Genomic DNA, 17,270 nt, shown 5'->3' with positions numbered 1-17,270 from the left:
CAGTTTAGTGATCAATTAGTGTGAAATCGCATTGATTACAAGATCTGCGTTAACCGCTTTACGAAATGACACAATATTTTTGGAACCAAAACTTGGAACTGAGCATTGATGAAGGGGCCGGGATATTATGATAATAGTGAAATCAGTTATAGGCAATTAGGTTCAAATGTATCGAATTCTTCTGGAATTTCAGAAATTGCCTTTGTTCAGGTTTGCTGTTAATCTGTTAACGGGGCAGCAGCGGTAACAACAAGTTAGCTTGTTTCCAACAGGAAAGACCATCGATTATCAATGAAGAATGTTCTCGATCACATAACTTTTACCAAACTGCTCAATTGGCTGGTGCTTGATGTATTGATTCCTATGGTCTTTATTGTTTCCGCACAGAGTTTACAGACTAAGCGATAAGTGTTTTGAAGGTTTTAAAGAACGTGCAAGTTTGTTCATATCTCACCGTTTTACGTGCCAAAAGAGAGTGAAGATGGAAAGAAACGGGAGTTTAAAACATAGGAAAATTATCTACACGGATAGTATTCGTAAAGATAAACCAAGTTCACTTAAGTATGAAGTTCTGGTGTACGCAGACAACTACACAGAAAATTTGGCGGGGTCAGAATCACTTATCACCTTATTTGGTAACCATGAACGCAAGGAGACGTGGACTTTTCATCGACAGGGGAAGGTTACTAGGATGGAAATCGAGACGTTTAAAAATTTAGGGAGTCCAGAAAGAATGCAGATTGTACCGAAAGGTTCTGGCCATTTGTGGTTTTTGGAGAAAATCCTAGTTGTAGATCTCCAAAACAGTAACTTATTTGAATTCGGACCATCTTCTTGGATAGACGATTCCTCGCCCAGTTTTAACTTTCAACTCCTTAGAAAAACCGAGAAACCAAACAAAAGAGAGCATGCCAATGATCCTCAGCTTGATATTTTAAACTGTCAGATAATTTTGGACTCAATTTTGAGTCAAAATCAAGAAGAACTAGAACGCACGCTTTCAAAGAGACGCTCGACCAATGTAAATGTCCCTTTGCATGGAACAGAAGATCGTCTGCTTCACGCAGCAGTGTGCACGGGCAACGTAAACATTGTAAAGGCGTTACTCAGCCACGCTGATATAGATGTCAATGTTCACGGTACCCAGGGCCTCACGCCATTACACACTGCCAGCTCTCTCACAGATGGCAACCTCATCGTCACATTGTTGGTAGAAGCCGGCGCGAACATTGAGGCCAGAGATGAGAGTGGCTGCACACCACTGGCGCTTGCTGTGTTACGTGGTAACCTTCAGTCAGTGCAAGCTATTCTTAGTAACGGTGCGCGTTTTGACACAACAAATGATGAGAACAAAAATATCCTACATCTAGCTGTCACAAACCCAGAGCTTCTGCACTTCTTGTTACAAAAACACGAAGCAAAACCTTTATTAAAGAGATTTGACAAGGTTGGCTGCACCCCCATTCATTACGCTGCCAGGGAAAGCGCTGAAGCTGTTCGTTTGATACTGCAATATGGGGGGAACATCAGCGACCGTGATGGCTACGGCAGGTATGCTATTCACTACACCTCTGACACAGTCGTTACGGGATGCTTAAAAGAATTAGTCCACGGAGGTGCTGTTGTCAACTGCGAGGACGACTTTAAGAACAGGCCATTGCACCTAGCGTGTTCTGCTGGAAATGCCGCCATGGTGAAAGCTCTGATCAAATTTAAGGCCTCCGTATCTCAGAACATAAAAGGGGAGTCTCCTCTTCATTTGGCAGCAAAGTCGGGAAGTTTAGATTGCGTTACAGAACTCCTAAATGTATTTTCCTCCTCATTGGATATGATTGATTGTGAAGGGGACACAGCTCTCCATGTATCCGCCCGTCAAGGCCACGTTCAGCTCGTGAAAGCTCTTTTGGACCAGGGGTGCAGGGTTAGTTACAACTGGCATAGACAAAACGTCTTGGATGTCGCTATGGTTGCAGGCAATGAAGATGTTGTACTGCTTTTGGCGTCACGACCTGATTGGGCAAGGTAAGCAACTATGTTGCATTGATTTCTACTTCTGTTTTGCATTTTTGAAGGATGGTAATCAATAAACAAACGAAACTTGTTGGTCATCTTACAGATGTAAATTGAAAAGTATTTACAACCTTTCTTTTTTCTTAGTTTTCACAATATTAAACATGCGCTGCACACCTTTTTTCATCATCCATCACGCCTTGTCTTTTAGATTCCTGCGTTTGCCAAACAGCCCTGACGGCCACCCTCAACTGCCAGAAATAATGCAGAAAATGCCGGACGCCGCAGAAAAATTTCTAGATCAGTTCGTCACCCAGGAAGAGGAGAAACAAGAAAAAGATTCCAATCCGCTGATTAAGCTGTTCGATCACGCACGAAAAAAGGGTTTACGAATCAAAACTATATTTGAGCGATTGGATACCAACAATAGTGGATCGTTGTCTCGAGACGAAATCCGACAAGGATTGCAGATGATGGGGACCGATTTCCAAGAGGAGGAAGTTGACCAAATTATTACCACTTTCGATCGTAATGGTGACGGGGAAATAAACTTGCGTGAATTATACGATAAACTTCCCCAGGGTAATACGTCTTCCTTTCGCCAGAAGAAATTCCAGCGCTTTCGTTACGACTTCAGGTATCTGAAAGGCCACGGTGACAATACTCCACTAAAAGCTTTGATCAAGATGGACGCGGTTGAAAACGCTACGTACGTACGATGCATGCACCACCCCGTGGTCGAAAAGCTAGTGGCGGTCAGTTGGCAGAAGTTTGGAGTGTATGTCTACTTCTTGAATTTCTTCACGTTTGTGGTGTTTTTGTGCCTACTGACTTCTTTGATAGTTATGGAAACGGATATTCATTACATGAATATTACCCATAATCTAAATAGCACCTCCGAGAAATATGCGGAAGTGTTGCACGGAGGGAATTACCACACCGCTCTGGCAACAATTGTCATGGCAACCATACTTATCCAGATGATAAAAGAACTGTGTCAATTGAAAGTCCAGGGAATAACAGCATACATGGAGTTTGACAATTTTATAGAATGGGCCTTATATATCACAAGTTTTCTTTTCACTCTCGGGGCACTTGGAGAGTTTTTACCAAAAGATTATTTCAGCGATGACGTCCGAATGCAGCTGGGTTCCGTAGCCGTCTTCTTAGCGTGGTTGGATTTTGTTCTGTTTCTAGAACTCATCCCGGTCTTTGGTATATACGTCCATATGATCAAGATACTACTGGGTACCCTTCTCAAAGTCATTTGGATATTACTCACGTTTGTAATAGCGTTTGGTTTGGCTTTCTACGCCCTCAAGAACTCGATCACCATGTTTCAAACGGCTGGCGTTTCGATTATAACAGTAGGTTTGATGAGCTTCGGCGAGCTCGGTTACCATGAGAATTTTATCAATAGGACGCAACAGTACGATTTAGGTGTAGTTATGTTGATAATCTTTTGTTTACTAGTTGTGATCATCCTGAACAACCTGCTCATTGGTCTAGCTGTAGGAGATGTGGAGGCAGTGCGGCACATAGCACAGATGAAACAGCAAATAATGTCCATAGAGCTTTACCTCCATCTAAGTGACTCATGGCTGGCCCAACTTCTAAAAAGTCGAGTCAGTCTCGATGAATACTTTGAGAACCGTGAGATACGAAAGAAGCGGGATGTATGGGAAATGCTTAAACCAATTTTAGAAATCGGCCTAAATGAACATGAAAATGAAGAGGCAAATGCGGATTTAAGCATCCACCAGAAACTATCTGAATTATGCACTGTTATGAAGACTATACATCAGCGTCTTGATGCAATCGAAGAAAGGTGTGACGTTAGAAAATGGTCCGAAAGAGCGCAGCACCACGAGCAATTTCCTTCTTGTAAACCATTCCCTCAAACCCAGTGTTACATTGGATCAACTCAGCAGTCCAGCAAAGAATCAGTAGTAGTAGCTGCGACTGGAAATAATCCACAGAATGATGAAAGTAAAATGTGGAAACCGCACAAGCAAAATAAGACAGTGACATTCGATTCAGTGCGCACACGCTACCTGTCTGGCGACAGCGCCCATACGATACACGAGGAAGACGTTGACAATTTACACAAAGGAGCCCAGATTGCCAACCAGAAACTACATGCAAAAACTGTAACCTCAGATGGACAGAATAGCGACTCGGTAGTTTTGGTGTTTGATGACGAGAACTGTGAATGCGTGGTATAATCTTGAAGTATTGACAAATTGTATTCACCTAAAGTTTGTTTTTTTTTTGCCTGTATGCTTACAACGTATTACTGGAATTAGTTGTTTGAAGGATCTGCTTGACAAAGTTCACACGCCCCGTTTAAGGACTAATATAATATTGACTTTTGTTTTGAAGCTACTTGTGTTGAGAACTTCTGAGCACGCCGTACAAAATGTTCATTTTTTTTTTTCAAATCACAAATCCCATGGAAAATTTTCAATGGTTTATTTATAATAACTAACAATTAATACTGGGAGGTGTCACGTATGATACAAGTTACCGCACTTACTTTGATTGTGACATTCTCAATAAATAAGACAACATAACAAAGGATTTCTTACGTGAATGAGGAAAACAAAACCTGACATATTATTGAACGTACATGTTAATACTTAAAAAGTTAAAATACTAGTAAATAATAACGTAACACAAAAATTAAACAGAAGCAGATTTTTGAGATTGTTGTTCCAAGAATGTATGTTCCAAGATAAAAATTATTAACGTTCAATTATTCACAATCTCTTCGAAAATCTACAAGAGAAATTCAAAATGTCCTAAAATAAATTCTCCTTCATCATACAAATTTCTCTTCTTCTTCAGTCGAAAACCAATTTACAGAAAAAATATTGGAATTGATTAAAATGTGTAAACTACATCTTATCCACATTGACACAAGCTAACAAAAACTACAATGCTTTGTGTATAAAGAGTAATATATATCACAGTGTTGCTATGCTTTCAAGACATTGCTCTGAAGCACTGGGAAAATTTTTGGGTTGGAATATATAACTACCCACACTTGGACAGAATCCACCCATTCATAATGTTATAATTATCCACAAGCTTCACATTCTTGCAGAAAAATGGCCCTACTTCCACCAAACATGGTTGTATACTTGGGTGACAAGGCTCACGAATTGCTCTAACACTTGGGACATGTAGTTAAAATGTAAGTAAATTTAAAATGCAATTTTAAAGCAGATCTTATCTGACTGCTTAAGGCAGCATGGAACTCCACGATATGCCGCACATCTATAATAAGTAAAGGCCACATCTGAGTTGACACTTAAGTAACATTTTCTGACTATTTCACACATACTATACTAACACACATACTATTTCTTTTGAGTCCACAGTGCATATAACCAGACATACCTATACAAATTGTGTTAAAAAATTGTGACAATATTATTTTACTTCACCTTCATTTTTGTCCCTTTCCAGTGTGCACATTCCAATTCAAATAATAAGTGACCATGTTGATAAAAACAGCATCCATATAATTAAATATCATGTAAAATATATAGTACCAAGGTCTCCAGTCCAATTCAAGACCAGTAATGTGTCAGATATTGCACAAGAATCTGACTTAGGGACAAGCTAAAAAACTTAATCTGGACTAGATTTAATATGGCATATCAAGTAAGTTCTGACTTCTATTAATGAAAAGTGTCACAAAACTGATATCACAGCAGACGACAGAACTACAAAATGTTTAAAAAGTTTAGTCCAACCATAAATGAACATGCTCAGTCATTCACTTCTCTGTTAAAACAAGAAGGCAATTTCCAACTCCTAGCTCCTCCATGGACTCTAAGAGCCAGCCAGTCTACAGAATTGGGCATTTTGTAGTTGTCATTGTCTAGATCTGGTACTGAGACATCATCGTGGTCACTGTTGCATTCACTGGTGTGACCAGATCCTTCCCCAAAGCTTAACAGGGAATTGTTCCTCTGGGATGTGGTGCTGGTGATGCTGACTTCTGTACCTGCAAGTAACAAGGCAGCCGAATTTGGTAAACATATTTAATATGGAATGTTCAAAAGGTAGATAATTACCTCCGCCAAGGAGGTTATGTTTTCACCCCTGTCTGTCTGTTTGTCATCAACATAACTCAAAAAGCATGGACCGATTTTGGTGGGAAATGGGTTAACTTAGAAGTGATTAGTTTTTGGTGGTGATCCGGATCAATAATCAATCAATAATCAATAATAATAAAAAATTGCTGCCTTGGCAGAGGTCTGCGATCTCGGAGTGCTTTTCTAGTTTAATTCAGAAATTAGAGTTAAATAAATTTCTTAAAATTAATCTTCAATATCTGGTTAATAAATAAATAAATAAAAAGATGACTTCTATCTCAGTGTTTCAGTTACAATTTCATGAAAAACTGCAACACCTCTAACAGCATTCAAAACTCAGTAGGGAGTTCTGATAGTAACGCATCATAATAAAAAAGTCTAATCCACACAAAATTTTCTAGGAAAAGACTTACTCATCTCCTCTCTGTTTACAGTGGTAGCCAACCCTTTCTTTTTTGGCTGTTTCTTGAGGAGAGAGACAGCTCCAAACAAATACTTGAATATGTCCAGAGATAATATGCTCTGTTTCACTTCATCATTCTGAATACTCTCACTGAGCCATGTTCGCACATGCAGGAAGTCCAGGTACAACTGATGTGCACCATAAAGGCTAAAATCAACAAAAATAGATGAATTACACATTCTTTCAAAATTGCAAATTATTGAAATCTCTTCAATAATACCAAGCCAAATATAGGACAAAACAACATTGCTGGTGACAGAAAGTTAAACATCTGTTGTTGCTATGTGATATTTTTCAATCAAGTCATAATAATTTTGGAATGTTTCAGGAGGATTTGGATATATATATATATATATATATATATATATATATATATATATATATATATATATATATATATAAGCCAATATTTACTTCTCTTACCTAAACTTGATCTTTTCTTTCAGTATTAGTTCAGTCCAGGTCTCACAAACAGAGACTACAGTGACTGAAAGTGTCCCAAGCTGAGCTGTGGTCTTCAAGTTGACCACACCCATTAAGATGGGCACAACTAAAGTATCCAGTGCTTGCTTTACATACTCATTGGGATCTGTGGGAAACTCTAAAATTTAAGTTTACAAATGATTATATATGATATTCTCAAATTGCAATCAAATGCAAATATCCTCCATTATCATTTTTTATATTAAAGACATGATATATTCAGGGATGCTAGTGGGGTCCGGAAAGAAAACCTGAACTTTTTTTTGGCAAAGACGGGGGGGGGGGGGGGGGGGGGTGACAAATTGATTATGAAACAATTACTATATTTCAAATTTTATTTAATAAATATATTGCAATATATGTCATCACAACTTCATGGTAATTTTCAACAGTTGTTTCCAAGGATAATCTTGACATTGACAAGATGGAAGTGCCATCAGTACATAAACACCTACCACCCATAGTAGACAGTAATGATCCCTCACGTAAGCTTGATAATCACCAGCATGATAATGATAGTCACTAAATGTTAATCCCTTTCATTTATCATTTTCAAAGATTGGTAATGGCTAATATCGTCTGTTCCCCTCTCCGCGAAATCCATTTAGTTTGGTTTAGTTCAAAATTCCGCGCACGCGGTGTCAAAACTTTCCACATGGGTGCCGACATTAAAGCCTACATTTCCAACCAATCAAGCGCCATAAATAAATCACGTGCTACGGTTGTGACTAGATATTGTGTTGAAACGCAGCTCTGTCGCAATGGTTGAAATGCGACGTTCCTCTGACGCATCGTTCGTCCAGTCCGCGACCACGTTAAAAACGAGAATTCCGAAACAAAATATAGTACCAGAAAATTTTATAACTGGACGCAAAAAACCGGAATTCCGGTAAAAACCGGAAGACTAGCATCCCTGTATATTTTCAAGGTTTTTAGACAATTAAGCCAGACCAAACTCACAAGACTAATATCGCATGACAATATGTTGAAATTCATACAGGTGCTAATAATATGGGATTAGAGAGCATGTGCAATTAACAAGTAAAGGTGCAACAGACAAAAATCAATAAAGTTTTCATAATACCTTGATTGCTTTTCTTCCTCCAAACCTTGCCTAGTGGCATAGCACCTTGAAAGAAGTCACTGGCCATGGCTTTGAGGCTGCTAGCAAACTGCTTGACAGCACTTCCAGATAACATCTAGCAATGTAGGAAATTTTTAAAGTTATCTTCTTCCTTGGTTACTGCATCTGTGACTGGTAATGTTTAATATCTCCCATTTTCTGTGCCAAGGATATCACAGTGACTGTACATGAATGTTAACAATATAAACATTCTTCTTATATTAAAACCACAGTAAACAAATTGAGGGGAGCGTTATCACTGAGCAGCACTGAGACTAATTGACATCAATAACGGAACACATAACTGATACTTTGTAAATGAGTTATGAATTGTAAATAAGATTTTAAACTTATTTCCATCATTTTCTTAATATCTTCTTCTGTAATAGCAGCGCAATGCACTGGCTTTAGCATTACCAAAAGCTTCAAACCCCATACCTGCAACTGGCCACACTGCTCTCCCACTTGTAAACTTAGTGCTGTCAGTTGCAGGACCAGTTGATGTTCCACCTGGTTAGATGATGACTTGGGAGGCTCTGGGATGAAAGGCTTTACAAGGGTGAGAGCTTTTTTACTCTCATCAGCTAGCACCTACAACACATGGTGATTACATATACATTACAAACAAAATAGGTTATAACTGTTATACCGCAAATGACCAATCAGAATAAAAAACAGTCAAACTGAAACAAATAGTACGATTTTAACTGCCTTTTTTGTTTTTACTTACGGGGGCTTAGTTTTTACCCCCACTATTATATTCATGATATCTATCAAGTAATAGCATGTTCTATGAATGTAAATTCTAACCAGTAAGTTTTACCTTGATGTCACTCTGTGTGACTAGGAGAAAAGGGCTGACAGCCCAACCTGACAGAAACTGAAATGTCTTGACATGGCACCATTTGAGAGACACGCTACACGTAGCCAGCACACGAGCAATGGCAGGCACTAGTATCTCCAAACTCTCTTTTCTAACCTCTGCTGACTGTTTTAACACCTCTGAGGAGTCTCTCTGTGTCTTTATACTATTTACAGATGTGACAAGAAAAAGAAGTGGCCTGAATGTATCTCTCAGTAGCTTTGCAGTCACAGTGCTGTAGGCCCCTGCAGCTAAAGGTGTAGGGCTGCACTTGTCTACAGTGGAGGAGGCTAGGGCACCACATATAGCTATAAGAAATAAAAATATTATACTGTTTAATTTTGGGGAGAAGACATCAAGTAAAAAGATTACTTTCAGTAATGAATCCAAAAAGGGAAAGTCTTTTATTTAGTGACTATGAATTAACTCATATGTAACTCACTATAAATGGTATTTGGCATGCTCTCCATCATCATTTTTTCTAAGTCTTAAAATATCTATCACAGAAGTCCTGAAAAGCGTATTGTTACTATGGTTTCTTATCAACAGAAAGAAAACATGACTCATTTTAAAACCACTCATTTCAATAGGCTTAGGCCACCATGAACCAACCTTCTTCCCACTTGGCCCATGCTGCTGATGCCACCAACCTTCTGGAAACTGACTGTAGGGGCTCCTCCAACTGGGCGGGGAAGAATTCTGAAATAGTACAACATGTTTTTGGATATTTTATTGTATCCATGCTGACATCTAAGTGGTAACTACATATATACGTAAGCAACTTGCATTATTTAATTTAACACCATTAAAATATCTTATTTCACCACAGATAATTAAGATGAGACGTTGAAATATTTCCTGCTACTAATAAACAGTAAGTACAATGGACAAAATTACATGCAAAACAACCTCTTGAATATATGAAAACAGATCCGTATTGATTACTTATGTATGGATTCTGGTTTTATCCTGTCAGTCACATTTAATGTGGCATGCACAGAGTACCATGATACTCTTTCAGAAGTGTTTCTTATGAAGAAGTCATAAAAATACAGGTTTGATTTCATTGGATGAAGCACGGTTCACCAAATTTGTAATGTCAGATGTTCTTAAGACAAACTGTCCACTGAACATTTTTAAAAACTGCTTCCTGATACACTTTGATAAAAAAAATTTGTAATAGAATTCAAAATGGTATATATTCTTGGAAACTAAAAAGAAAAAAATAATAATAAAAATAAATAAAAAATAAAATAAAATAAACAAAATAAATAAGTAAATAAAAGTCTCACTGAATAAAGCATCAAAAACATCAATATCAAATGATGTGCTGTATTTTTTGCATAAAAGTGAGCACTGCTTGTTTGCAGACCAGTAAACCTACCTTTTGCAACTCCCTGCTGAATCATGTATACAATCACCATGAGTAAAGAGTCTGGACACAAACCCACATGCCCCAAACCCTGTGCTACCCCATCACCTCTGTTCCAAACATGCTGTTCAAACACCAAGCACAAGTTATTCCCAATGCCATTCCACACCAGGTCTATGTACCTAGAAGTCAACTGGAGTTTGACAGTTGAGTCTGCATTGTCACCCCAAGTGACTGACTTACGCTTGGGGTCATGTCTAGAAAAATGGGCATCTAGTTTTTGGGAGTTCTCTTCATTCTTCTCAGCTGTTTTTACTTTCAATTCTGAGAGCAGAGGGGGTTTTGAATTTGACTCAGTGTCAAACCTAAATGCAGATGAATGTCTCTGTGTCCTTGGGCTGAACTTTTTACCCCAATGTGCCCCGCCTTTCACCACATGCTTACGTAGCAGTGTAGTAGATTGGCAGACAACGCCCAGGAAACTACTGGCAAACTCCCTCTCTTGTCTACCAAACTCCCCTAGGGGGTTCGGCAGCCCAGTGAGGTCAGGCACTATCAGGTTCCCTATTTTGACATTCAACCCTGAACAGCTCCCTTGACTGGATGAACTGTGGTAATCTGAAGTTCTTGTATCAAAGGATATACTTTTTCCATTGTCCCCATTAACAACCGATTCCCAGGTAAATTCACTGAACCTATTGGCTTGTTGGAGAGAAAGGAATTCTTGGTTCATAGTGAAGTATGAATGTAAGGCCTTGGCTGCCACCATGGAACGTTCTAAAGCTAAAGTGTGTAGCACTTTGGAAAAGGGAATGGGTTTGACACTGCTTGCCACATGAGCTGTGGAGTTGTTAGAGACACAATTAAAAAGTGCTGAGTGCAGGGCAGCTTTTCCGTCAACATTTAAAGTTCTATGTGGGTGAATGTCATGAGAGTTGATGTGTCTCACTGTTTGTAAAATAGAGTTGAAGTCTTCAATTCCCCTTGCAACATTCCACAACATTGTCTGAGTGATGTTGTCCACGTCCATGTGGGCAAACACCTCCAGTCCTATCCTGATGATCTGCTCCACCCACCACAGGGCCACGTCTCTGTACTGCATCAACATCAGTCGCATGTGGTCCATCTCCATACACAACTCAGGGAGCTGGGGCCTCAGCCACTTACTGGTGTGTAAATGCTGCTTGACAGAGTTCCAGTGATTCACATGGTGCATGCGGAGTTCTTCGCAGATGTGGCTTAGAGTTTCCAGATTTGTTGTGATCTCTCCTGTGTCAAGTTCATGTTTGACAGCATACCACGTCTGATACTCTTCTTGACAAAGATCTTCGAGGTGGGCAATAAACAACCTCACTGCATTTATGCGATTGGTATAATCGCGCATGAACTCCAGTCGTGCCCTTCTCTCCATAAGCCTGTGCATTTCTGCATATTTCTCTCCAATGACAACACCACTCCCACAGTGGGCAAAGCTCATAGCATGGTCTCTGTTCCTTTTACACACATGGGTCCCAGGGTTGAAGATGGAGTAGCACTGTCTGAGAGCTCCAATCGTCTTTTCAACTTCTCGAATATCAAACTCTCCTCCATCCTCTTCGTCATCATCATCTTCCATAAAAAACATTGTCTTGACTATAAAAGCTGCTAAGGCTTACTTCACTACCACCTGTGCTTTTATTCCATCTTCTGAAAAATAGTGTAAAACATGTATTGAGCTAAACAAAAGAATTTTAGGTATGATCATTGCTAACACGCGAACATCTAATGTAAAATGCACTACGGCTACAGTGGAATCCTTTCAACTCTTCTTTCAATTTGCAGGAGAACTGTGGAAGTAATGAGATACACTGCCTAAGGCTCAAATATAAATGTATATGCTGTAATTCCAACAAGACTTGTTCTTCCCAGTAACCCATTTATCCATGTTCCATAAATGTCACTTGTCAAACAATCACTAATTTCAAGGATGGAAAGACTTACCTTCCTCTAATAACAGGAAATCTGAGAATATTAGTATATCCCATTACTTGCTTGAAGGACCAATTATGACATGTATGTTTCATTGTAAGAGATGAAATTAGTGTAATGAAAACTGTTCCCCTGCATGCAATAAACTAGACATATAAAATGTATTCAATAAACTTGTAGCATACAAATTACACAGACAACTTCAAGGAAAACGTGAGAATAAAAGACTTTTACTGACTAGTATGTCTTTACATATCCTGAAATCAATTAACCTAGAAAATTCAAAATATGAATTTTCTTAAAACAAATTTTTTAAATAAATAAAATCATTAATTAAATATCATGATGGATGGAAAATCATCATTACAAATGGAAAGGGATGGTGACCTGGGTATAAGGGGTGTACATAGAGATTCCATACATTGAAGCACACTTATTTTATTGATTCCAGTCTTTTTTTACTTAAAAAAGATAAAGATTATGTTTCATTAATATAAATTGAAAAAATATTTAACGGGTGCCTTATTCAATTAATGCATAATTTGATATCAAATAGAGCTATGTGACCTGCCAAGTCATGTTAACTTGTATGCTTAGTAAACTTGAATAGTAAAAAATTGCTTACACATCACGTATGATTATGGCTTCTAATTATTTTCAGTTCCTTTGTTTGCAGTTTGTAGAAGATGAAATAGGGCTTTCTTTTTGATCAGATATCTGTCATTTACCTGTTCTATACCTGAGAGATGACTAGTTAAGATAATTACTGACTGGAATTAATCAAAGATGACAGGTGGCTTAGGCTTTATTCTGGCACTATACTACTGGTTTGGTTAACTTCTACACTGATTAAAGAGATGAGCAAATACTAGTATTTAACTGGTCACAACTAGTGATGAAACAGTTACACATCTTGATCATGGTTTCCTTGATTAGTTAATGGATTTTAATTAACAATTCTAAGCAATTATTAAGCTTCTCTCTAGAAGACAATTTGGATTTGTGATGTTCATGTCCATAGAACTGAGCCATCAACATCCTCACAAAAGATTCTCAGGATCATTAACCATTAGACTGATGATTGACTTCTCCAATATTTTACAATAGCTCCATCAAGGTATAAGGTATAGTTGACTCTAACTAATAGTATATTGCATGCTTGTATATCATTAGAAAAGACTAGCTCCTTAGCTAATGATATTATCTAAACTATCACATTGCATGGTATTACCAGTAAATGCAAACTTCATCATTTAAGACAAATTAATAATTATTGTGCAAATATTTTTCCACTGAATTAATGGTAAATTGTGATAAAAAGTGTTATTATTATTGTTTAAGTATAAGTTTTGCACCATGACAATTTTTTGTCCATAATCTTTCATCTGTAATTACACATTATCTTTATAATTTCATAAAAAATCATTTTACTTCCCAAACTCACCTCTTACATTTGTAAAGTTAAAATAACGAAATAATCACATCAATGCATTTTGTCTTTAACAAATCACTCACAGAGCAGAGTTTTGAAGTTATTAAATAGATTGACAAAAAAGCTTGTCCATTTTTTTCTGTCTGTTGTGATCAATTATTAATATTTCTCACAAAACTATTCAATGTTTTTGAAGTTTTTACGTCAAAAAATTTGGTTTGCTCTTATCAACATTCCTGCCAAACTTGAGCTACATATGTATTATACTTTTAGTAAATAATAGTAAATAATTTTAAAAAGGCAAATTTCCATCCATAGCAAAATGAATATCTCTGGACTGATACTATCCCACAACATTACTAGTACTTCCCTGCATTGTTACTTAGACCACACCAGCAAAAATGCAACAAATAAAATACAATTCTTATTTATAAACCTTGCTGTAAATAACTGGGAATATGATTTTTATTTTGTTTTATTATTTCTAGTCTATTATCATTATTATTATTATTATTTGAAACATCATTTAATCAATATTATCATTATTATTATTTGAAACATCATTCAAATACCAATGAAGCAAGGTAACAGTGCAGGTGGAGGGAGGGGAATCAATGTGGGTAACAACATCATTTTGCTAGGGGGTGAAATGATGTGGGGAAGTAATGATGCAGGGGAATGGGGTGGTATGAACCTAAAGAGAGAACTCTAAAAAGTGATGCTCAGAGGTTCTGGTATTCAAAGCTGGGAACATTCCTCGCTAGTTTACTTTAGAGGCTTGATATTGAACACAATTTTTATGACTGGCAAAACAAACAAAAAACACCCTGTAAATGCATGTACTTTATGTCAACTGTAGACTTAATTTAGAATTGCACTTTGTCACACTCACAGAAACTGTACATAACAGTAGCAAACACTGTAAATATAATTATATTATAAATGTGAAAAAAGCATGATATGGATGACAAAATATTAAGTCATAAAAGCAAAATTGTTCTGAGCAGTACACATGTTCACCTGAACTTAATCCAAAGTCAGCGATTACAGTACCTCTGACTGTACTGGACAATGGATTGTTATATTAGTGGCTCAGCTTCACAAAAGTCTGACAAATTCCGAACGTTGTTTCTAATCTTCAAAAGATGATATTTAACCATCTGTGCCAAGACATCAAAATATCAGTACATCAAACCAAGAGAATAAATTCTCCTGTCACTCACCTACAGCACTGGTTTAAATAGCCCTAAAACATCCTCACTTTGAACAAATGAACGGCTGACATATATTTCATCTCCAGGAATTCAATAATCCGCCATGTTTCCAAAACACTATACTTCCCAGCATGCCTTGCAAGTGTTAACCTTGTCTATAAAGTCTGTAAGCATTTTCACAATGTCTCTATCAATGTACACAGATAATTAAATGGCACTCTTTTCACACAAGTTGGAGTTGAACCAGTAACCCAACGTTTGTTATCTCGGTATATTCCCTTTCTCGGACTTAAGTTTTTCAATAACGTAAATAGTTACATTGAGGGCCGATAGGTGGCGATAAAGATCTTGACTCATCTTGACAACTGTAGTGGATTATTTAACTTGCAGGTGCGCAGGATCCGCAGACTATAAGGTTGCAGGTGTCTTGGGATCATTCAAGTTCGTCAGATGTTTTAATTAAACAAAGCTATACCCCTTTGTAGCACCGTGAATATATCAGCGACATGCTTGTAACGATAGGGGGCATGTGTAACATTGGGATAGAAGGTTGCATAGATGAAGAAAAATTAAAGAAAAACCTCCCTGATTTAGGGGTCATCCATTTTTATCATTTTCACAAATCTGCTCTTTCAAGACCCCTCCCCCCTTCAGAGAGTACAAGATAAAAAGCTAAAAATGATGAAAGCCAGCACACCCAAAGGAGTGAATATCATATAGGCCTATATAGGCTATATACGATAAATGTAACTTATTTGTTTTTTTTTTTGTTTGTTTGTTTTTTTTAAGAACCCAGCCGGTGGTAATGTTTTATTTTTTTTATTGGTCTCACGAGTTTGTTATGGCATCATGATGTTAAATAGGCCTAACCGTCTCGTTCTTTTAATACTAAAATTCACAGGATTCATCGGCAGATCCAAATTACCAAGAAAGGACGGATTTTTTTTTTCTTTTCACGAGGACCTTGAGTCACATAGGCCTATATATATAGCTTACAGTATAACAAAAGCTTAAATCTAAAGTTTGTTTTTAGAATAACATATGAAGGATTATTCCCAGCTTCATGAATGGAAACAATCATTTACTGAATGATTATGAGTGCTATAGGCCTATTTACCTCCGCCAAGGAGGTTATGTTTTCACCCCTGTTTGTTTGATTGTTTGTCATCAACATAACTCAAAAAGTTATGGACCGATTTTGATGAAGTTTTCAGGAAATGTCAGAAGTGGGCCAAGGAACAGATGATTAGTTTTTGGTGGTGATCCGGACCAAGAATCAACCAATAATCAATATTAATGAAAAATTCCTGCCTTGGCGGAGGTCTGCGCTCTCGATGTGCTTTACTAGTATTTCTTTTTAAGGATAGGAGTGGGATACACAGCGATACATGCATTGTCTGAGCGTAGGACAATTATCACTAATGTGTTTTCAATTTTATACGGTCACTTACAACACTGCAGGTAAGCAATCATTTATTTTTCTTTTATTATGTTTAAGGTGCCTCTGGCAAGGTCTATGCCATCTTCAGCGAGAGGGATGATCGAGTACATGTATGTTTTCGATATGTTTATTTTTGGTGAAACGTTGTCATGTAATCGTTTGCTGTCAAAGACAACAATGTTACCATAATAAAGGTAACTCCATCCAGACTCACATCGGGGGTTCGCTAACCAACTTAATTTAGCGCCCTGAAGCTGCGTTTAAAAACAATTACATCAGAATATTGCTTAGATGTGAGCTCGTATACAGAATCTACAAACTCACCCCGAGTTTCAAAGGACACTGAAAACTCACCTCCTCTGGAACCCAGGGTGACTAAACTTCATCAGCGTAGTTATTATATAACGATTAAAACGCTCCTAAACCAACTGTGTATTTTTGTTTTGATTCAAATTTATATTTTGTTTTCTACAAATCCAATGGCACCACAGAATTATTCTGAGTGGTTGTGTCTTTATGGTGAAAAAAAAAAAAAGAATACTTATGGTGAAAAAAAAAATACTGAAAATATCATTTATGTCATACTCCAAGATATGCCCCCTCCCCCTCGAAGTCTAAGGCGTTATAGAAAGGTCTTTTTATTAGCAAATTTTTGTCAAAAAATAATCAATAACATGTTCAACGTCGCCACTTAGCCCTGATTATTAAGTAACTAAAGTTGCCATCAAATGACGTTTTACAATTGTACGATATCAGTATTATAGTTTAATATACCACTGAAAAGTGCAAAAGAGTG

At 37.4% G+C, this 17,270-nt stretch overlaps 2 protein-coding genes across 2 annotated transcripts; one reads left to right on the top strand and one right to left on the bottom strand.

Moving 5' to 3' along the window:
- Positions 1–116: 116 nt before the first annotated feature.
- LOC106163934 (transient receptor potential cation channel subfamily A member 1-like) lies at positions 117–4,333 on the top strand. The gene is made up of 2 exons (XM_013541654.2): positions 117–2,022; positions 2,222–4,333. The coding sequence occupies exons 1-2, from the start codon at positions 482–484 to the stop codon at positions 4,233–4,235; spliced, it is 3,555 nt and encodes a 1,184-aa protein (XP_013397108.2). The 5' UTR covers positions 117–481; the 3' UTR covers positions 4,236–4,333.
- Positions 4,334–4,467: 134 nt separating this feature from the next.
- LOC106167766 (uncharacterized) lies at positions 4,468–15,360 on the bottom strand. The gene is made up of 9 exons (XM_013546629.3): positions 15,043–15,360; positions 10,432–12,105; positions 9,660–9,746; positions 9,009–9,355; positions 8,624–8,776; positions 8,147–8,261; positions 7,003–7,180; positions 6,530–6,726; positions 4,468–6,025 (listed from the first exon to the last, which is right to left on the bottom strand). Exons 2-9 carry the CDS (start codon positions 12,041–12,043, stop codon positions 5,787–5,789), a joined length of 2,928 nt encoding a protein of 975 aa, XP_013402083.2. The 5' UTR covers positions 12,044–12,105; positions 15,043–15,360; the 3' UTR covers positions 4,468–5,786.
- Between the last annotated feature and the right edge of the window lie 1,910 nt (positions 15,361–17,270).

Source organism: Lingula anatina, chromosome 1, assembly GCF_051362555.1.
Source record: "Lingula anatina isolate TDL-2025a chromosome 1, LinAna3.0, whole genome shotgun sequence".
NCBI lineage: Eukaryota > Metazoa > Brachiopoda > Lingulata > Lingulida > Lingulidae > Lingula > Lingula anatina.
This window is presented reverse-complemented; position numbering and strand designations above follow the sequence as displayed.